Source organism: Parasteatoda tepidariorum, chromosome 2, assembly GCF_043381705.1.
Source record: "Parasteatoda tepidariorum isolate YZ-2023 chromosome 2, CAS_Ptep_4.0, whole genome shotgun sequence".
NCBI classification, from domain to species: domain Eukaryota; kingdom Metazoa; phylum Arthropoda; class Arachnida; order Araneae; family Theridiidae; genus Parasteatoda; species Parasteatoda tepidariorum.
In genome coordinates, this window is record NC_092205.1 from 17,177,373 (window position 1) to 17,200,925 (window position 23,553).

Genomic DNA, 23,553 nt, shown 5'->3' on the forward strand with positions numbered 1-23,553 from the left:
TTTTACTTGACTTCAATTACAGTTGATTCAAAATCTTTTTTCTTCACATCTAATTATTTAACTATAGCTTCATATTTTTCAGTTCTATTTTTTTACTAGAAGAATTATATCTCTTGTCTATTTTTATTTCATAACCACTGTTGAACAGCCGACCCAATTTCGGGCTTATGACTACTAATAGTCAACTCCGTAGTCTTGTAATGTTGTTCCCAATCCAGAAGACTAGGGGACTCCTGGATGAAATATAGGGAGAAATTTGCCTTCATGGAGGACCTTTTGATAAAACGAACCCGCATTTGCGTTGCATGGAGAGGAAAGCCACGAACACCTTCCATGGTTAGAGGTTCATGGTCCCAACGGCAAGAGGACTCTAACCCATGATCCGCCTACTACTGAGGATATTTTACGTCAGCACTGTGATCGGTGCGAAATGGATACGGAATTCGCATCGACCAGTCATCGATAGAATTCGAACCCGGTTTACTTCACTAGGAGGCGAACGCTCTATCCCCTGAGTCACCATAGATCTCTCTTGCCTGTTTCATAAAAATCGTTGTAAGCTTTAAAAATTATTGAAATTATTTTTTATATTAATTTTGCTGACTTTACAAAATGGTTAAAAATTCGCACTATGAGGAAGTATGAATTCTTATGTGGAACTAAGTCATTGCTCACCACGCTAAATACGAAACGCTTGCTTATGAAAATCATTTGTGCTCACTATAATGAATGAAATAATTTAATGTATTTATATGTTATAAACCACATTGTCTTCTTATTTTCTGCAAATTATATCCTTTACAACCTAACATTTTTAAGACAGAAAAATGTTTGCTAATTTTCTTTACGTATTCTTAATTCGATTGATCCCTCGAAATGTTAATCTTTTAAAAACATTTGTAGAATATGTAAACTATAAAAAAAAATAAGCAACAACTTTCAAACAAAGATTTATTTTATTCAAAATCTTCCAGTTTTAAAGATTTCAATTCTCTGCCCTCAAGATCGTTTCCGGGTCCGCATTTTCCATCAAAAGTATTTGGTAACTTCTGTGAGTAGATCCATTTAATGTTTGCATCACAAACGATATCGTTTCCTGAAAAGTAATTTTAAAAAATATAATTTTGATTGGGATGCAAGTTAATCACGACATTAATGATAAACTTTTAAACTGTTAGTGCAATATTGATAAGGTCTTGAGTAACTTTGTCCCGATTTCTCATGAAATTATATTTTTAATGAAAAATAGGCAGAGTGTAAATAAGAATATAAATTATAAAAAATCTAGTTATAAGGCATCTATTCAATGCGTAGGAATCGATACTCATGGTATGAATTGAATTCAAAAGTTAATTTGTTTAAACTAAGGCTGATCTAGATCAGTAATTTAGTTACATATATACCCAATATACTAGAATGGACTGTTACAAAAGTAATATTGCTTCTGTAATTAACATCCTCTAAGTAAACAATGTTCGAAGCTGCCTGGTGCACTTCGTCATTACTTCTATTTATATCCTGTCAAAGTAATTAATAAAAATTTTATGTTTACTTTAAAATATAAAGTATGATTTATCCCGTTTAAAAATCACTAGCGTCTTTTATTTTAGCTTTAGAAATCCCAGGAAAATAATTATTTAGTATTTTCATAATGATCATTATTATTTTCATAAGTTAGATATGTTCATAATAATTAATAATCCTCCTTTACTTGTCTCTTTTAAACACACAAATGTTGTTTGATTCAGGAAATAATTATCGTATTGAATTGAATAATTTAAAATTCGCAACACCTTTCAGTAATATATCAAAATTCAGTTTTCTATTCCAATTCTACTGATGCTTAATATATAATCTTAATATGGCCTAGCTCATCGCACATATAAAACAAATAGCAGATGTTTTCTTTTCCCACAAGAAGACATCTCAAACATTTAAAAAAAACTCTCTTCCCAACAGTGAAATATCAATTAAGTTTTATTGCTAAACATAGTGTATCTCATTCTTTTGTACTCGAGTCAATTAGAATACACTTCCTAATATTGAAATTTAATATTTAATATTGAGTATGACCAACACCTCCTAGAATAAGGAAGGCCTCAGCACGGATCAATTTAGTTGTCCGATGTGACGAAGTTAACTGCGCAGTTGATGAAAAATAAGAAAGATGTCATTAGGTTCGGGGTACTAAGCTGTGCAGTGGTGGAAAATACGAAATATGTCATTACGTTTGGACTACTAAAGGACATTTATGGTAACCCGTGCAGAGGCCCACTCTTTTCTAGGAGGTGTTGGTATGACCCGTTCAAAGGATTTCAAATGATTCTCCAGTAAATTAGCCAAATACCAAAAGTATTCGCCAATTTTCGTAAGTCTTCGCCAAATACAAATCCTAACAATTTTTTAGGATTAATTTTTTTTCCCATAGATTAATTTTTTTTCCATTTATGTTCAATTCTTCTCTGTCATATTTTTCATAACGTCACTACCTTCTTTACTGCTGTCCTTATTTAAGCCGCTCACTTTTGGCGGAGTTGTTTTCATTTTTCAGTCTATTGAATTTGTGTTTTGAAGTCGTCTGTGAATTAATTATTCAGTAATTTGGATTGTTGTTATTGAAAGTAATTTTCTTTCTTACTTTCCTTCTGTAAATGTCTAGTTTTATTCCAATGAATGTATAAGTTTTCTTTCTTACTTTCTTTCTATATTTGTCTATATTTTCTTTATTCTACTGTTTTATGCTTCTGTAATTTAAACTGCATTTTATTACATATTTCACTATTTATTGTTGTATTCTAATTCTGGACCTGGGCAAAACTTTTGGGGTACAGAGAAAGCATTTTTGACATTTGTCTTAGCTTTCTCGATAGAAAAAGTTTTGCATTTTTATGACAATTCAGGGCTGGATGACGTCAGCCTTAATTGTCATATTTTTCAAATTTTACTAATTTTTCTTCGTCTGATCTATTTAAAGGTAGTTCTTTTCAGGCTTATATTATTTGAACCCAATTCCAATTGGTTATGCGGCGCATCTACCGAAAATTACTGTAATCGAATAAAAAAATACTGATTTGTTTAAAAAAAATCATTTTGAGATTCGCCAATACCTTCACCAAAACACAATTTTGTTCGTCAAATTTACGATATTATCGCATATGGCGAGGGGACGAATGCTTTAGCGCGGCCCTGATATAAAATAAAAAATTAGTATATTTTTTGCTGGGTTAGTAGCAGCGCCTAGAAAACTAGAGATGAGATGTTCCATTAGATTATATTTAATTAATGAGCTTGCCTGTTTCCGAACGATTACAATCGAACTCATTCTTTTAACCAAGAATATTCAGAATTTGAGGGAAATTTCTGTTAAACTTTTGCAGAAATTAATCAAAACAACTGAACAAACAATACCAACTTAACTATCACATTAACATGCATATTTTGCATGTTTTTCATTGAAATTAAAAATATCAAATTGAAAATTATTTTAATGATAATGCATAGTATATTTTTAATTATTGCTTGAATGGTATATATAGAAAACGCTTAGACATTTTTTTTATCTCTTAATTATATTCTATAATTGCATGACTTCATAATACAGGAATATGCAAAGAGAAAAGATGACGATAAATATTTTTAAAAAATTCTTGCTACATTTTCAAGTAAGCAAAATTGAAAATAACTAACCTTCAAGATACACTGATTCCAGCTGACTCCAAACTTTTCCCCATACATTTTCGGGAATGGATTTCAGTTTGTTCTGTGCGAGATTCACAATTTTCAGAATTGGATATCCGTCAAATGTATTTTCAGGCAAATCTTCAATTAAATTCGATCTAAAATAAATGTAAAAAAATTCCAATATTTAAATTCTATCTATTTCTGGATGAACCAAAAGAGATTTTTAAAAAAAATTAACAGAAAATGGAACTGCATGCTTTCTGTTGCATGAGATTTTTGAATTAACAAGTGCCATCTATTAAAAAACTTTTTAACTAATTTTTAAACTTGGTGGGAAAAATACTTATTTCCTAAGCAAAAGCAACCCAATTTATAGGGAACCATATAAGCTCATAATTCCAAGTTACTTTTTTTTTCCGAAAAAATTATTATAAATTTGTTTAAAAACAAAACGAGTAAATGCAAATAAAATGGTTTTTAAAGAGATGCTTAAAGAGCATTGACGTCTGTAAGATAGAAAAATAAAATTTCCTTTGAATTATGTAGACAGCCTCCCGCCTAGAAATGAAAAATCAATAAATTTCGTACTAACATTTTTAAGTCTTTAAGCTGATACGGAATTCTTGAAATCTGAATTAATTTCTGTAGCTTAATAGGCGTCAATCTTTTCTTCTAAGCTAGTTTACTTCAAATCTTGTTTATGAAATCTGTATTGATAAAAACTAAGCATTAAACTCTCAACTAACATTTTTTGACTGCTAATAAATTTCTCATCCTTTTAGTAGATTAATTCTTTTACGTTAAATTTAGTTAAATCTAAAGAATTTTACATAATCCGATTATAAACCAACACTCCCTTTTAGTTTTCGAAAATTTTCCAAACGTTCTCGATCTATATCATGGCTGAAAGCCCTTATGTAGCAAGACGGAAAAGAGCAAAAACTAGTACGAAAAACATTTCATTCTAGCATTTTTTCAAGAAAAATGAAATATCTGTAATTATCAAGATTTCTTTTATAATTTAAGCATATAAAAATGCTTCTTTTCCAAGATAAAGTAGATATTGTTGAATAATTTAAAAAAAGAATAAGTAAAGTCCTCCCTAAAACTAGCTATAACTGAAATGGTTTTACTACCAGCCTTTCTTCCTTTCCGTCTCACTTTCACCCCTGATCTATATTCAAAAATATACCTTAAAAAGCGCGAAAATAAAAAATAAAATAAACTTTTCATACTTCGCTTCTATTAGCCAAAGATCTCTTGTTGGATTAGGAAGCACAGACCTGGACACATATTTGATTTGGTTCTCACCCACATACAATTGCTGCAGATTCACCAGAGAGACTAATGCTGTTGCTCCAACGCTCTCAATTTTATTTCCATCCAAATCTACTTGAGTCAAAGACGCAGGCCCACCTTCAAACCAATGATCTCCCAAGTCTCCAATATCATTGTAGGCAGCTGAAAAATATCGCAATTTCTGGAGATGTTTCAAATTGAAGTTGTCCATTTTTGTTACACTCCTGTCGATGGTGGAATAAATGTACAAGGCCTCCAGGGAGTTCTCGAGTCCGCTAAATGGTGTCTCTCCAAATGATGTCACTACGCATTGCTGAAACTGTATCCTGGCAGATATGTGACCTTTGAAGAAGTCTGAGGGGATGTCTCCTAAGTTACAACGAGTGAAGTAAAAGGATACATTGTGACCGACGGTATTTTTTACTGCAGGTTCAAGCTCAGACAGACTGGAGCCTTCACACTGAACTATTGTATGACCTTCATCTTCCTCACATGAGCAAGGATATAATTTATCGGAGGGAGGACACTCGATAGCGAACGCTGTGGCAGCGATGGCGAGGAAGACCTGGATGAGGAGCAGCATGTTGGAAAGGAAAACCTATTGAAATAAAAATAAAAAGCCTAATTTAAAATATAAATCTGCAATTAATCTAAAACAAAATATTTTTTAAGAAATAAATCAGAAACGTTCTCTTTTTTTTCCCTTCGTGGAAACTTTGCATTTTTGACACATTGTCCTTAAACAGAGTTTCCTAAGCAATGGGAGGAGGAAATATTTCAGCTGGGAAGAATAATGTTTTCCTCTCCTATTGTTTAGGAAGTTCCTATTGTTGTTATTTTCTTCATCGGATACGCTTTAATAATCGGATGAAATTTGAAGGATTCGGAGTCGGAGATAGAGTCAGAAAATGTGCCCGACTCTGATTAAGACTCATTAAAAATTCGATCCCATAGGATAAATGGGGGGGGAAATATTTCGATCTTATGAAAATTATTTAGACAAATTTTAGTAATTAGTACGCGAAAAAAATATTACTCAAAAGAATCTAACTAATCTAATTAAATGAATCTAACTTATCATAAATTTAATTTATCACTTTTGACCGTTTTTCAGCCCACGTTAGATTGAATTTAATATTTTTTACAAAAAAAAAAAAAATCGAAATATACTAGTATTTAAGGAATTTCGCTTTTTGACATAGTGTTCTTAAACAGAAATTCCTAAGCAATGGGAGGGCAAAATATTTCAGTTGTAGAGAGTAATGTTTTCCACTCCCATTGTTTAGAAAGCCGTCATCGGCTATGGAGTTGGAGTCGAAGTAAAATTTGAAGGATTCGGAGTCGGAGTTGGAGTCATAAAATGGGCTCGAATCCGACACCGATTGATTAAAAATTAGGTCCCATAGGTTAAATGGAAGAACAAATCATTCATTCGTCTTGGTTACCGTTAAAGTTTACACGGTGTTCAAGGTAATTTTGAATGATGGTCAAGCTGGTAGCTGAAAACATCCAGTATATAAATAAAGCCCCCATAAAAGAGTTAAAATATGTGAATCTGTTCTTTCCAGATATTAAATTAAATGAATTTTTGAAAATTTTAATTAGTTTGTTCATTGAAATAAATAAATGTGTAAGGCGATGTTTTTTGCGTAGGATTAGCCTTAAGCTCTGCGTGATTCATTGTGTCCTGTATATCATAAAAGCATTTGAGAAATAGACGTAAGGATAACATGTAGGTATGACGTCACCGAATTAATAATTAGTAAGCTATCTGAAACAATATTTTAATTTTTTTTTATTGTTACTGTTTTGAAACGTGTTTCTTTGAAACTTAAATGTAAATCTAAGGATATTTGAAATTTAAATAAATAAATAAATAATATATTATGAGATTTATTTACTAAAGTTTCAATATGTGGGAAAAATGCTCTACTGTCGTAAAACTTGATTTTCACGTATGGTCAATATCAATAATCAATAGTGTCATTTACGATGCTGAATAATAATACTTATAGTCAAAGTATAGCGTATGATTGCGCAGTAACATTAATGAGTTGTGATTCATTAATAATTTATGTTTTCCAGCCCTAACAAAAAATTGAATTATGCTATTAGTTAAATAAGATTAAAATCAATAAAAGCAGTAATTTTATTTATCCTCTACGGAGAAAAAAAAATTTCTCTCGAGATTTTAATTAATTTTCACAATATGAAAAGAAAAAGTCATTTCTTAAATAAACCACAATTATAAAAATCACTTTAACAAAAAACAAGATTGCAATAAAAATGATAATCCGTATTGGTCCTAAAATTGCATGGTATTGTTTCTTAATTAACAAAGAAAAGTCTGATTTCTGTAATTGTGATCAGCATAAAATTAGCAAAATTAATATAGGTATTTTTCACTAATAAAATATTTCTTCATCTCTAATTAATTGGCATTTATCTATAATATTCATTTATTATTTTTTCTTAGCATTATTCTCTGCTGTTAGTAATTTGTTTCTAATTTTGATTATTTTTAAAAAATTAATGACTGAAAACTAGAAACAGTTTAATTAAGTAATATTACGATTGTTACTTAGTACGCAATATAATTTAAAAATATCTGTTATCCTATTTAATATTGTGTCTCACCAATTAACAGTTCAAAATTGTTAATCTTTTGAAGCAGAGGTTTAATCGTTTCATTATTTCTTTATTGTACTTAGCATTTTACTAAATTACTGTTAAGAAATACAGCGTGAAACATCAGTGTCGTTTTACTGCATTAAAGTTTAAATCTTGCAAACACAATTCCCTCCCAAACAATAATTTTTCAAATTCGCCCCTATTTACAGTTATTTTGATCTAAGAGAAACAGTTATTCTTCATTGAAGTTCCATTAATTTACAGGATCAATTACCGATAAATTTTTGAATACGAATGAAGAAATAATTAAAACTACTTTTTCTGGATTATATATTTTATTACAAATGTAATTCCCATAATTTTACAGATTTTTTATAGTAGCTTTTAGATTATTATTAAATACCAATAATTATAAAATACCAACCTATATTTTAGCTTGTAATTAGAGCGTCATAAAAAATATATAAAAGAGACACTAGAGTTCGATCTGCGTCAAAGGGCTAAAGAGTTAAGAAGGAATGTTAAACCTTATTCAGTCAACATATGAAAATAGTACATAATTGTATGACATTATTAGGATTCACAATTGCGCACTATTATTAAATAGTTTTTTGGTATGAAGTTAACGTGTTTTCAGTGATTCCAAAAAATAAAAAATAGATTTGAAAATCAAAATTGTAACTGAAGTTGTCATGATGACCGAGCGAAATGATTAGGCTCAATTTTTATCCCAAACCTAAACGGAACCGAAAACTAAATTTTTGAAGTCAAATCTGTGTTAATAAAAAAGAAAATTTCGGATCCTTTAATGAAGTATTGTTTAATTTTTGTGTATTTATCTAATCAAGGAATAAAAATTAATTCCGTAGGAATCATTTTGGCTGAAGAGCGAAGAGAGGAGCAGAACACGCTAGTAGGTTCTAATAAGCAAATTTAACAATAAAGTATTCATAAAGAATAAAATTAAAACCTCTTATTACTTACCTGAAACTTCCTATGCTAAAGTTAAAAGTTGCATAAGGCTTTTATCATCGTTAACAGATGTTTCGCTTTATTTTTTTCAGATGTACATTGATAAAGATTAACGTAATTGCCTTAAAGAAAAGTTTAATTCTGTAGCCAAATGTTTTACTTTTAACACTTTTTTTTTCAAACTCAGAACGATAAGAAAATCGCTTCTAGCATGTGAAACAAATTTAAAAAACAGTTTGAGATTAGCAAGAAAACTTTAAAAAGTCTTACCAATCAGATAGAACCAATAAGAGTAAAAGATTCAAGTATGACCATTTCGACATCATCTATTAAACATTAATATATTGTAAGACTAAAGAGCTCAATGGATGAAGATTCTAAGTGACATTTCAGTGAACATGTGTAAATTTACCATAAAGTTTGCTTCTAAGCAATGAGAAATAAAGATGATAACTTGAATTTATTCCTAGCTAGCAAATTAATTAACAGTATGGTATATTTTCGATTGGATTAGGTAAATTCCCGATACAAAATACTCTTAACACACGTTTCGTGTCCTAACGTTCACATTCTTGACGCCTTAATTTGTTGCCGTAAGATAAGTATGGTTTTTGAAATAACCGTTTGTCTTTGAGAGCATTGAAAACCATTCCGGGACAATTCTACTTCAAAAAAGGGTAATACGCTGAGAAGTGTCCCTCTTCAAGCAAAGCACTTACGCTCAGTGAACTGCTATGTAAACAATATATCTCATTGTACCACTGTGGACTGATCGTAAAGACACGGATTCCAGTACATCACCGAAGTCAAGCATGACTGGCTGCAATCAGTGAGAGGGTAGGTGGCCACTTTGATCACCCTGCGAAGGGACGGAGGGTTCTCAGTATTGGACCTCGTTAAACAGAAATTCCTCGACTTTGTACGCAAATCATTGGGGGAGCCATTCCCTATGCAGTGGACCAAATTAGTGATGGCATGTATTTAGATCATAAGCAGGGATGTTTTTAGACCGTCGCCAATAGCCCATTGTCCACCATTAGTACGTCGTAAATGAAGTTCTACTACTACTATCATCTCATCTGTATTCTGGTAAAATTAAAACAGGCAAATACACTTGCGCAAAAACGCTGAAGTATTTAGATGTGATAAATATTCTATCCTGCAGGCACTTTCAGTTTCTGATATTTCTTTTTTAATTTCTCGAGAAATACTTAGATGATTATTTTGCAACTTTGGAGGTGTTTAGGTCTTTAGGTCAGATTCATCGAATAAATTTAAAATTTTCTGAGGTTTAACAGACTGCTTATAAATTACAAACGAAACAAGTATTTTTGAACATCCTGTGCCAAAAAATACAGCAATAAGCTTATAAACTTATAATATTGTAAGTATCGATTACTTTGTATTTGAAATAATTGAATAAAATTTTGCGAACCTAGCTTAAATATTTATGGAGATTACAAAAAAACTAATCTTTTTGCCTTAAGTTTTTTCTTCTTTTTTTTGCTATGGTTTTAAAATTGTTCAATAAAATTCAAAAGAAAAATGGTGCAATTTTCAACTAAAAAAAATTACCATTTCAAAATTTAAAAAAAAAAATCGTTGAAATTAGCACAAGATATGAATTTTTTAAGTAGTTCTTTCATAATACGCATGTGTGGAAAAATTAAAATTCGTAACTTAAAATATCATCTGCAATAATTAATTAGCATAATTGAGATGATCCCTTCGAATCATTAAGATTGAGTCCTAGAACATGCTCCAGAACAGATTCGCATGTTCAAATCGAGATCATAACAGGCCAAATTTATCGGAACATCATTCCAAAGCAGCATATATTTTTGTTTTGAGGTGCCATGGGCTCTCTCGTCCTCATCGAGCAAACATCGTAAACGTATACCTTCAATCCGAGGATATCACTCGTATGGAATGACCAGCATTCTGATCTTGGTTGGTAGGGCACTTGGCCTATGTTCAAGAGATCGTGGGTTCGATCCCCACCTGCCCCACCTGTCTATTGATTGGTTACTGTTGCTCGCTAAATTTGTCGAGGCGTAAAGTGATCCATTATTAGGCTATGTTTCCATAATAAATCATACCTCTGGTGGCTCTGATGTAGGAATTTCTTTGTCTTCTGGATTGATTCAAAATTACAAGGCTACGGAGTTGAACATTAGTATTCGTAATCCCAAATTGGGTTGACTTTTTAACGACGGTAATAAAATAAAAACTAAAATAACCTGAATCCGATAGAGCATAGGTGGGGCATGCTTGACCAATCAGTTTCAGCCAATCAACCACCTTCTACATGTGTATCCTGACTCTGGAGAGTATTGCTTGCTCAAAGCAGTAATCTTCCAAAAGATCAGATTGATAATTTGATGCTCCGCATGCCGACAGGCTAAATGTATTGTACGGACTGTATTTCATCGCATGCAAGACTATTAGCCATCATATCTACCATGCAATATTAAGTTTTGTAAAGGCAATATTTTTAATCATTGCTAAAAATAGTAGATTTTATGAATGATATCATACATACCTGTACATCATCTTTTTTTTGTTCCTTATCTTATGTTTATTAAAGCTTTATAAATAAGTCCTATATATTTATTTTTTTCTCACTCTTTATTCACTGGAGTTGACATTAACTTTAGTTTATGGACATGAGTGTATGTAAAAGGCGCAGATGGCACTGATTCTCCCCCCCCCCTCCTCCTCCCCTTGCACCTACCTTATCCCTTGTCCAGCAAATTTAATGCAGTTTACTTTATAATGTAGATTATAAAATCTGACTTTTTCTATAGTTTCTCTATGTTAAAAACTCCCCTTTCCATTCGTCTGGTACAGTGGTGGTGACTATGGTTACGTGGTTTAACTATTTCAAGTAGGGGTGTTGAGTCACTATTGAAGACATGTTTTGACTAGAACTAGACATGTTCGACAGAAAGGGGAACCAGGAAGGAAAAAGGCCCCATCATTGAATTGAGCAACTTCTTGTTTCCATAACAGCAAACGGCCTTAAGTTTCATGACGAGGGGAGTTCTTTCTATAAGCAAACTATGTATATACAGCTCATTAATGTGCCTGTGCCTCCATGTACCATTATTATTCACTGTATCCAGAAATTTTTTGCAGTCGATTTCAATGTAATTTCGTCATTGCTCAGATTTCTGATCCATATGGGAGCGCAGTGTATGGTTTTGGTTTTGTATGGCTTGATAGTTCTGTATAGTATTGATGGTTTTATTTAGCAAGATGATTTTTGTTTCATTTTTATAAATTTTTGGTGAAGAAAATTCCCTAATCCATTAAGATAATGATAGGAAGTAATCATGCGTCGCTTAAACACGCTTTTCAATTTATCTTGTTTTGCTCTATAATTTATAATTTAAGTTTTTTTCTACTTCATTTTGTTTTTATGAGATTATGAATAATCAATTTCTTTACAATATCATGTAAGATTTTTCCCGATATCTTTATAATATCCTCTCACTCTCTCCAAAAAGTAAATAAAAAATCATTTCCCAAAATTAGAATTTCGCAATTAATTTTTAAAAAAAATAATTATTTCTTTAAGATAAAAAATTTGCAATTATCTAGGAAAGAAAAACAAAATAAGAACAATTTATCACGGATGTCATTTATTTTTTGCATGCAAATAAATCTCAGTAACGTGAGAGAAAAATGACATCTGTTATATGATAATTTCGAAAATCGAAATTGTTTATACATATCGTTCTAGTAAAGTCGTGGCAAGTGATACGACTTCACTATTCTTCGCCATGGTAATACTTATTTCATGTTGATATAAACAATTTAATTCCCAATACTATGCTATAATATGAGACTGTTTCTCAGTGTTATCCTGTATTAGTTCAAATTATACTAAACTTATACTTACTCTGTACTCGTCATTATTTGATTTCTAGAAATTGCTTATTTTTAACTAATTAAAAATATTTGGAACTAATTGAATGAACTGACTTAATTACTGAGCTGATTTAAATAAATTAATTCTAAAGAATGGATCTTTTGATTACAAATCAAGAAATATATAATTTTGGCATGTAAAAGTCTTCAGTTTATCATCTAAATAGTAATTTTTTTTACCTTAATAGTAGTAATTTTGCATCTTAATATTAGTTATTTTTTCATCATAATAATAATTACTCTTCAGAAATTTAACACCTAGCTATTACATTTCTATAATTGTTGTGCAAATATAGTTAGTCTTACAGTTTATGCAATTATTTAATGAAGGCAAAATAACAACTTAAAATAAGACTACATTTGACTTTGTCTATAAAATGTTCTAGTTGTCTAAATAATTATTGGTTTTAAACGTAGTATTGTACTCCATGAACATGTTTTAATATAATTTTGTTACATAAAGCAATGGAGTAAATAATTTGTAATGTGTTCATCTCCTGTAAAGTATTGGATAGTTAACATTATAAAAATATTACACTGTTAATAGGTGCTCTCATTTCAAATATTTCTTTTTGTAATATTTTGTTTAATTATAAAAAAATACTTAATCTATGATTTTATCATAAGGTTTAATTTTGGTGAAACAAAATATAATTTTATGTCTACCGTTAAATAATACCCGGCTATTTAATTAGGAATTAAGTTATCTTAGTTGCAAACTAAAATAAAATCTCATTATTAGTTCGATAATTATTAACTGTTAATCTTGTAGTAAAAAATATCATGCTGGTCACTCTACAGCCCGCTGAAATGCATATACAAAGTTTAAATTTGATATAATTAAGGATACATTTTCCTTTATGAAATTAATATGAGTTTTATTTTATTTTTTCTGTCAACAAAATGACGTAGCATAAAACTATATTTTATAAAGAAAATATTTTTTGATTTTGAGAAAAATATAGTTGAGAAAAATGTGCTAGCGAGAGGGGAGATAGCAAGGTGCGGAATCTCTGTATTTCATATTATTAAAACGAAATGTGAAAATTGAGAGTATGCGTTGCAGATTAAGTAATATTCTCTGAAAAGTTTTAATGAGAGCATTCGAACCGCAGTGGCTCAGGGAATGGAGCATTCACTTCGCAATGGGGTGATCCTGGTTCGAATCCCAGAGATGACATGTTGATACGAATTCTGCTCTCGGTCCCCTCCAGCCACAGTACTGACATAAAATATCTTTAGTGGTTGACGGGTCATGGATTAGAATCCTCTTGCCGTTGGACTAACCATGAGAGTCTTCGTTGTTTTACATGCATCCTTTACATGATTTTGAAACACGAAAACGAAACATTTTGTTTTCAGGAAACCCTATTCGTGGTTTTAAAAGGTGTATTCCTTCTATACACATGTCAATTCATTTTTATCAACCTCTGTATGTTTATTAATTAGCCTTTATTTCGAATATATGAACATTTAATGCGATCATCCTTCGTTGATCAACCGGGTTTGTTTGTTTGTTTTTTTTATCAAATGAACCAGATGGCAAGAGCTTAATTTTTTCGACATCATAATAAGCAAGTTCCTATCATTTGGAACCATAATATTGTTTCGAACTTATTTTCGAAAATATATTGTTTCGAATTAAACTACTTACTCAGTAATTTATTCGGAAACAATAAATTTTATACTTTTGTGAAGCAAAGGCACCAAATATAGACCAAAAATATACATAAAGTAAAATCACCTATTATTATAACTTTTATTTGAGAAAGTAGCAAATTGTAAATTTGTCGATGTATTCCCCTTGCAGAGGAAAAAGTAAAAAGTAAGTAAATAAAACATCAGATAGTTGCAAAACTAGATTGTGTCCATGTTGTAACCTATTGCACGGTTTCATGTCTTTTTCTCTTAAAATGCAATAGATAATACCAGAACTCGTTTGCGCTGCATAGGCAGTTGAGATGCAACAATACTAATCACCTTTGTCGTGGAAGCAGGCTTCGACTTATTAGCTGATTTCGACTACACAGCTTTTTTTCTTGCAACAAACCCTTTTCAGTGTCCATGATAACCCAGATGATTCTTTTTACTTAACTGAAAATGGTCGGTCAACATTGGCAATTCGCAAAATGACTATTTAAAAGATAATGAGCTCACCTTAATTCGATCACTATCATTGATCAAAGCAGGATATCTTTAAATAAAAATATGCTTTTATGCATTTAATTTAAAGAAACAATTTTCTCTAAATGCAATATTGCTTCTTTGCTTTGATGACTCGTATTATGAATACTCGGGAGACTTTTATCTCGCCTTCACCTCATTTACAAATCTTTTAGTGTGAAACACTGGCAACAAAATACACAAATATGAATAAGCTGGGAGAGCATGGTTGATAGGGCGTTGGGCCCGTGTCCAAGGGGTCGTGAATTCGATCCTCGCCTGCCCAAAACTCCCCGTGTAGTAAATGGTGACAGGTGCACGCTAAACCTGTAGGACACAAAGTCCTCCAAGTTCCCATATCAAATCAATATATCTGAGGCTAATGAACTGTAGATTGATCGTTCTCTGGTTCAGGTCAAAATTACGATCTGTGGATGTATGAATTTAAAACGGGCTGTGACGTATGTCTGTGGTTGAAAACGTATTTTTGCCATAGATGGCGCCACAGAAAACTAGAAACGCACCCTCTGTCTTAAATTTGCTTGGTATTAGGAACAACAATTATGAATTTAAAAAAATTTCCCATGTACACTCAAATTAGTTGCATTGCTTATATTCGGGTTACTTATTGTACAATGAAGTAAGTTAGGGTTATTTTTTTATTGGGAAATTGAAATATAAATATAGCTTGAATAATATTACGAACGTGTTTCATTTTTATTTCAATATTACTACGGAATAAAAGCTACTATCGAGACATAAGAAAAATATTAATTATGTGTTTCATTTGCATTTTATTATTAATTCTGAAAATTATTCCTGCTACTAATGTCAAATGATTTCGCCACTACGTTAAAGCATTCTTAAAATTGCCACCCCTATAAATTAGTTATAAAAATCAATTCATTGCTTATTGCTGTTCGAACAAACTATGATAAATGTCTTTAAAGCAAATGGAGCGGAAAATCATTTCAGAAAACTAAACCATAAATATCTCTATTTTTTCAGCTCTTCTTCACTTTGTTTGCTTGGGCTCTGCCACTAGCAGTGCTGTCCCTGAAATATGAGTGTCCTGAACCTGAGGATATCTATCCTTGCTACTGCGAAGAGGAAGATGATGGTGAACCAAACCTATTTTGCAACCACTTTCACAAAACGGATCAACTTGAAACAGCTAAAAAGGGCTTGGCTGGGCACAGAATGTACAAATTGTCTTTCTTCATGAATTGGATCCTTGATCCAGTGAAATCAGATGCTTTTAAAGGCATTTCTGTGGAAAAGATTGTGTTTGAAAACTCCACAATCACTTTAAATCCTCCTCAGTTCGAAGGGTTGGAAGGTCACTTAAAAACTATTCAGCTTCGAGCTATCTTTAACAAAACCAACCCTGTTGGTTCGTGGTCTTTGGGTCACTTGACAAAATTGAAGGAGCTGGTCTTAGACAAAAACAAAATATTCACTTTGCCTACTAACTGGCTTACCAGCGCTCCAGATTCCTTATCATCGTTGACTTTCGAATATAATGATATCATTACGATGGAAGACGAAGTATTTGCAAAAGTAAAAGGTTTAGTTTTCCTTGTCTTGGATTCGAACAAATTGACGTCGTTAAAAAGGAACATGTTTCCATCGCCAGCGAAACGTCTACGTTCAATGAGCCTTAAGTAAGGTTTAGTATTTATCTTTTTTTTCTGTTATACTAAATTCATAATTAGTAAGATTCTTTTTCATTAACTATCCGACTTTTTAAAGAGAAAACCGACCAACACAGTATGAAATTGGCTAAATACTTCTTACATTGTCTAGGTACTGTATACAATCCTAAACCTGCAAAATATGAAATATGATTATTTTAATTTTTAATTATTAAGAACATGATTTATTAGTATTGGTTGAAAGTATTTTCTATAAGCAGCAAATAGTATTTTATTTTTATTAATGTGAAAGGCATGCATTTTCCGTAATCACTATCTATTATTAATAATAACTAGATTCACCGGGATAAAAAAAAAAGCGGCGGGGATGCATGAGCCATTGCCCTGTATTCCCTTCATTGATGTTTTCTTAGAGTTAAGGGGCCATTTTCTGGTATATACTTGCCCTGCATTACCAACACTGCGTGGAAGTCGGTTAAGTAACAGTATAATAAAATTTAAGTAACGTATGTTTTACGTGACAAAAAATTGCTTTATTAAATAAAGAAAATGATGCTTTTCTTTGACCATCAAATCAACATTATGTGCAATGCTGATTCTGCCATGCTGGTGGCTTTATATGCTTCCTTACTACCTATCCTCTTCGCGCCAGCTGGCACATAAGGCGTCAAGTCTCTTTCTCCAAGCACCTCTATCCTGAGCTCCGGCCTCCTCTCATCCATTTAGTTTTACTTGGCACAAATCTTGGTGCACGTATTGATGCCAATTACGCTTCGGCCTTCCTCTTTTACAATTTCCATCGGGTGCCCAAGAAAGTACGATGCTTTTTAGACGAAGAGTATGTCCAGTCCAGCTTCTTTTTAAAATTTCCACATGAATGGGTAATAATTTTGTTTAGATCTTTATTCGAAATAGTGTTAGGCCAGATTGCTTCATTACTAATGTTTACAAAATTCTAGCGTTTAAAACTAATTTCCAACTGATCTATAATTACTCATTATTTTCTAGTATTTATTATAATTACTATTGCTGATATATAATTCATATAATTCAAAACAATATTGTTTTTTACAGTTATAATAAGTTCAGATATCTTCCTCACGATTTGTTCACCGATATGCCAGAGCTTCGAATAGTTGAAATGACAAACAACAGGCTGCAAGTATTAGAAGACTACGTGTGGAAAAACGTTTTTAATCAGCTGACAAAATTGGATTTTTCAGGTAATAATTAATGCTGGATGAACTATCTGTTATATTTTTATTTGAGTTTTATCATTATTAACAATTAATAAAACGATGAGTAATTTCGCAATTAGTTTGTGGTGTGATACGGTTTTTCGAATGTCTATGCATCATTTAGATTTTCTTTTAAATAATTTGAATTATATTCACAGTAAACCATCAAGCCTTTTTCACAGTACGATATGTTATGTTAAACCAATCTAGCACAGTTCATAGTAATAGTGTTTAGAATCTTGTTAAAATAGAAGACAACGAAAAATCCTGAATTCTAACGATAAGAATAGTGCCAATTACAAAGAATTTAAACAAAAAGAAGATGCAAATTCTTAAAATTTATAGTTATAGTATTAAACCTATAGTATTAAATTTATATTAATAATATAATTTACTGAACCATTTGCTAGCAGATAGAAATCAAGAGAAAATCCGTCATTGCTCACTTATTAGCATGTGTTACGATCCGGCATTTTGTTGTAATTTCATTTTGACTTCTTTTTCATGGTCTACAATTTTATCTTTCGTTAAAGATACAGCGAAAATATTTGTATGTTTGAAAACTTCGGAAAATGTCAACACAGTATGGTTTCTAACTTATAGGCACAATTCAATGATTATTACGAAATTAAATAGTTTCGACTTTACCTCTTCCACGAATGTCTCGTCGCAGATGATAAATGTCTCGTCGCAGATGATTGTTGTTTTATTGCATTGCATCGTTATATTTGCGGGATATATTGATATTTTTTGATTGAGTATACGGTTTTGGGTAAATCATTTGATTCGTCTATATTAAAACTTAATCACAATCTATTTTTTGCAAAATTCAGTGATAATACTTTTCAAAATTAGGAAATATTGAATCATATTGCAAAGTATTATTATTTTTTTATAGTAGGTGATGGTTTATGAGTTTTTTTATGGTTAAAGGTTTTTATGGTTATGGATTTTTTATAGGTCTCTTATGGTTCACGGGTTTAAATCATAATATCGGGTAGTAACTGCAACTTAGGTACACGAAGCTATTTTTCAAATTTACTCCTCATCTAACTGTAAAATGTATAAACAGAGCAACTTCAAGTGAATTGGAATGAATGCAAAAAGTGAATAGTGTTATAGATTTTTCTATTATTTAATAAAAGTTTCAAAGTCTAAATTGAACATAAATTATTTTTAATTTTAAATAATTACCAAGTGTTGCAATAAAAAGCATACTTTTGTAAACCAATAGAAAATGATGCTAACAGACTGTTGGTATGCTTAAGGCTTAAAATCAAAGTATTATTCGCACAAGTTGATATAAATGTGCACATCGATGTAACCTCATGTGTACTTTATTGAAAATTTAATAACTATCGTATCATTTTTTAAAAAAATAATGAAATAAGTTGAAGATGCTAGTACAATGTAGCGTCGATATTGATAGTGGTCGAAGATCAGACCATCCTTGATATTTTAGACCTAATTGACAGGCCATTCTTTACACTTTCAGTGAATTCCCTCACATGTTGGGGTTGATGGGAATGAGAGGGCTGACTTTCTGGCCAAATCGGCTGCCGAAGAAGACACTGATCATTGTGAGAAGCTTACCTTTAGTGAAATTTCTTCCCTGGCAAAAATAAAATTAAACAAGACCATAAGAACTCCTCCCAACCACTCTTGGTATTTTGCAAAAAAAACCGGGAGAATCTTTCAATCTTAGACCGAGAGCCCATCAAACTGTCTTTTCACGCTTCTTGAGTGGCCACACTAGATCCCTTACTTTCAACCGGGGGCCAAAAAACTTATCCAGAATGCCATTGGTGCTCGACAGACATGGCCTCCCCTGCGCATATTCTGACTTGTTTGGGGTTCGGTAAAGATGAGGTCCTGCGAGACTCCAGTCTTTTTATGAACTTTTTGGAGGTGTTCGGGATTCATGAGGTCGTCTAGCGCTGCTAGACGATTCCGAGATTAGCAACAAGAACAACGTCGATACTTGTGTGCTATTTTAACTACTACAATATATTATGTGTGAATTTTAATGTTAGTTTTTGCCTTTTAATATCTTTATCATCACAAAATGCTTATTTTTCTTAACATATTTAGATTTCATTGCACAAAACTTCACAGTTTGTAATCTTTGCCACCACCTATTAAACTGGGTACTGAATCAATGATTCAAATCAAAAATTTGAATTTGTGAATCAGTGATCAATATTAATTAAAAATTTCCATTCAGTAATTTAAATTAGATTAGTGCAAATTTAAATTTTAGATTAGAGAAATAGTATAATAATGTCTCTTACCCATGTATACAAGTTATTCGAAACAATTCATAATGGGTTATTCATGTCACTGTTTTAGTTTCATAATGCAAATCAAGTTATACAAATTAAGTTTGGAAAAAGTTCGTTAATCCGTATTAAAATAGATTCGAATCAATGATGCGATTCTATTCCATTGATTTTAGTTTATTCACATCAATGATAAAATCTATTGATACTAATCAATCTATACGATTTGTTATAGGATTTTTTCTATAGAACAATTAATCGTAAATACTCACTTCTGTAACGTTTTGCAAACGTTTGTCTCTTTTTCTTTGGGCTTTGTAAATTAATATCCAAACTATTGGATGTTTAAGTTTTTTTTTACGCTTTTTTTTCCTTTAAATAGTCATTATTTATCCATTGTTATAGAAAAATATATGTCTCTAGCGATTTTCATTTTATAAATTCACGCTTCACTTGATGTCAAAAATAGCAAAAAAAATTAAGTACAAAAAATAGTAAAAAGATTAGATGTTGCCAGACAAAAATCTTAATATGTATGTCAAAATAGTTTCAAAATACGAAGACTGAAAAGAGATATAAGAAAAAAACGTTTTTCAATGCGAACTGTTTATGTTATGAGATTATCGCTATATGTATATTTTTGACAAGTAAATTTATTTCTTATTTATCGCTTCCTGTTCTATATTCCTAAGTTCAATTTTTTCAGTTACATTTGATTACTTTTCAAATCCAGCTATTCTTTCATTTCGTTACGATTAGCACATTAATGAAATGTGCTCTTACATTAAATTATAATAATTATACATTTTTTATGCAAATAATTATTTTTTCATAGTTTTTTAAAACAAAACTTTTTAGAAGATCAAAGCGGAAGAATGGTTTATGTCTATGAAAGCTGATTCTGAAAAGAAATAAAAAAAGAAAAATTAATTTTCACACCGACAGGAACTGTTTTTTCACAGCACTGCCTTTTTTCACAGTGTATGATAGATTCACACTAGATTCTTGAAGAAATCCTTAAAATGCTACTGATGGTAATCCAAACGTAATTTGAAAAAGGGACATTAACCGTTCTTCTGCTTTGATCTTCAATGATGAATGAGAAGAAACCACCCGAGGTTGATGAGCGAGGTGAACAAAGAGGAAATATAAAAAATAGTATAATAACTTACTACTTTAATCTAATACTTTAGTATACTACTTTAGTACGATAATAGTATAATAACTTACTACTTTTTAATACATCAAAAATAAAGCAATAAAATCTATAAAAAAAGGGATCGATTTGAAGAATTTGAAACATATTTTTTCTTATAAAAGTAAAATTTAATTATTAGCTTACTAATTAAATATTGTAATAAAGTATTAATTTGTTACATAAGATTTCTAGTTATTAGTTACTTACTGGATAAAGAATTTTAAATTTACTTACTATATGAAAATTTATTAATTTCTAATTATACCAGGAATGTATAATTTACTGGATACTAACTTATTAATTAATTGCTTGGTAAGATACTTGCCTGTTAATTCTTTACAAGATAAGGCACTTTTTTTAATAACTCGATAGATAAGGTACTTTTTTCTTAATTACCTACTAAATAAGGTATTTATTTATAACTTACTGGAAGAAGAACTAAATTATTAATTAATTACTAGTTACTAGTTACTAAATTATTAATTAATTATTTAATAAGGTATTCATCTGTTACTTTTTACATAAAATTACTTTCTTATTAATTACTTACTCGATATGATACTTTATAATTAATTATTACATTTCTTGCTAAAAAAAACTCTCTTTCAATTTCATAAAAGATTTATAGTTTGAAATAACTTTAAAAACCGGTAGTATTTTCTCTCACGATAAATTCTTCTATCCACAGATAATCCTTTACAGTGTGATGCTTCATTGAAATGGATGCTGAGTTCCGTTAGCAAACCTGTTCTATTTTATGGAGAATGTGAAACTCCAGAAAAGAATAAAGGAAAATCGATAAAACGTATAAGGAAAGAAGACTTGGACTAGTTCCTCTATTTGGAAACTACATATATAAATAAATATTATTTAGATTTAAGTTGTTTCTCTACTTTAATTACATTCTTACACTGGGTGCCCACTAAAGCTCAACCCTTCTCTCTCTCTCTCTCTCTCTCTCTCTCTCTCTCTCTCTCTCTCTCTCTCTCTCTCTCTCTCTCTCTCTCTCTCTCTCTCTCTCTCTCTCTCTCTCTCTCTCTCTCTCTCTCTCTCTCTCTCTCTCNCTCTCTCTCTCTCTCTCTGGACTTTCTAGCACAACTATAGACAGAAAAGTGGTGCCTATGCATTATAAATTGGTAAGACGTTGCTCTGTGAGGTTGCTTACAGCACCTTACTTAGTGGAAAATGACGAAGCTATAATTCCTATCCCAAAACAATTTAAGGTAGGGGATAAAGTGTACACAAACTTGCCGAATAGTATTGGTTTGAGTCGTGGTGGCTCAGGGGATGGAGTGCTCACCCTCAAATGAAGTAACCCAGGTTCGAATTCCAGAGATAGCTAGTTGATAAGAATTCTTCACCCGGCTCGCATCAACCACAGTACTGATGTGAAATATCCCCGGTGGTAGACGGATCATGGGTTAGAGTCCTCTTGCTGTTGGACTAACCGTGGGAGGTTTTCGTGATTTTCCTGCCCACGTAATGCAAATGAGGGTTACTTGAATCAAAAATTCCTCCGTGAAGGCTAGTTTGTCCCAATGCTCCATCGAGGAGTTGCTTTACCTTCTGGGTTTGAGATCAAAGTTACAAGTCTATGGAATTGAATAATGGTAGTCGTAAACACAGAATTGGGTCGGCAGTTCTTCGCCGGTTATAAAATAAAATAAAAATCGTATAGGCTTAGGACGAAGAGATAGATACGTTAACATTATAAGGCTTAAAACAGTGAGTTTAAAAGACACTTTTATTTGTTCACGGTTTACATGAGAAACGTCAAAAAACTTGAACGGAAGAAGAAAAAAATTATTTTTCAGATTGGATTTGATTAAATAAATGTATGTTGCATGGTAGCTAGTTAAATACGTTTTTTTCTCCTCAGGTTGCTTTATCGTGTCACAGTATAGGAAACCATGAACAAATAAAAAGGCCTTTTTTAAGTTTTTTGCCCTTAGCATTAATTGTCACAAGTTATCTTATGGTATTAATTCGGTAATGCTGGAGAACTACCAATTTTGAGAAAGAAGCAAAAACTCTGAAGTTTTCTGCTAGGTGACATTATTAGTTGTTTGTAATGCATAACCACTTTAATAATAGAAACATAATAGTAGAAACCCCAAAAGGCAATAATAGGAAATCTTAATAAAAATGATACAGCCTTCAAATCTCTAATTTAAGCTTTTTTTTCTCAAAGTGACTGTAATGTAGTTCTTTTTATAATGCAGAAGTGTTTTCAATATAACCTACTCATCTAATTTGCGTTTTCCTTGTTAACTCTTCTAATTATTCCAAAATATTTTCATGCAATGTCAGTGGCGTACGCAGAATTTTCCCAAGGGGGGTGTTCATAATTTTCTGAAACTTCTAAAAGAAATTCGAGTCTGTAATGAAGCACTATTATTTCCTTAATTTAGACAGCTAGACAATTTTGACTTTTTATTTAGACAACATTGTTTAGTTAAATTTTGATTTGATTTCTTAAGTTTAGGAACATAATGTAATATCTT

General features: G+C 31.3%; 2 protein-coding genes across 4 annotated transcripts in view; one reads left to right on the top strand and one right to left on the bottom strand.

Annotated features, from left to right (window-relative positions):
- Positions 1 to 937: 937 nt before the first annotated feature.
- LOC107446609 (leucine-rich repeat-containing protein let-4) lies at positions 938 to 8,782 on the bottom strand. Of its 2 annotated transcripts, XM_043050323.2 has the most exons (4): positions 8,596 to 8,782; positions 4,917 to 5,578; positions 3,688 to 3,836; positions 938 to 1,096 (listed from the first exon to the last, which is right to left on the bottom strand). In XM_043050323.2, exons 2-4 carry the CDS (start codon positions 5,561 to 5,563, stop codon positions 957 to 959), a joined length of 936 nt encoding a protein of 311 aa, XP_042906257.1. In that variant the 5' UTR covers positions 5,564 to 5,578; positions 8,596 to 8,782; the 3' UTR covers positions 938 to 956. The 2 variants fall into 2 exon arrangements, with proteins under 2 accessions (XP_042906257.1, XP_071033319.1); XM_071177218.1 differs by lacking the exon at positions 8,596 to 8,782 and having other exon boundaries at positions 4,917 to 5,604.
- A 3,457-nt stretch (positions 8,783 to 12,239) lies between these two features.
- Positions 12,240 to 23,553, top strand: part of LOC107446608 (leucine-rich repeat transmembrane protein FLRT3-like) — a 16,308-nt gene continuing 4,994 nt past the window's right edge. The window contains exons 1-4 of one of the 2 annotated variants that reach the window (XM_016061297.3): positions 12,240 to 12,371; positions 15,688 to 16,343; positions 17,409 to 17,557; positions 21,738 to 21,927. In XM_016061297.3, coding sequence (XP_015916783.2) covers positions 12,285 to 12,371; positions 15,688 to 16,343; positions 17,409 to 17,557; positions 21,738 to 21,880 — 1,035 coding nt within the window. In that variant the 5' untranslated portion in view covers positions 12,240 to 12,284 and the 3' untranslated portion in view covers positions 21,881 to 21,927. Of the gene's footprint in view, positions 12,372 to 15,687; positions 16,344 to 17,408; positions 17,558 to 21,737; positions 21,928 to 23,553 lie in introns of those variants that run through there. The other variant, XM_071177219.1, reaches the window with a different exon arrangement.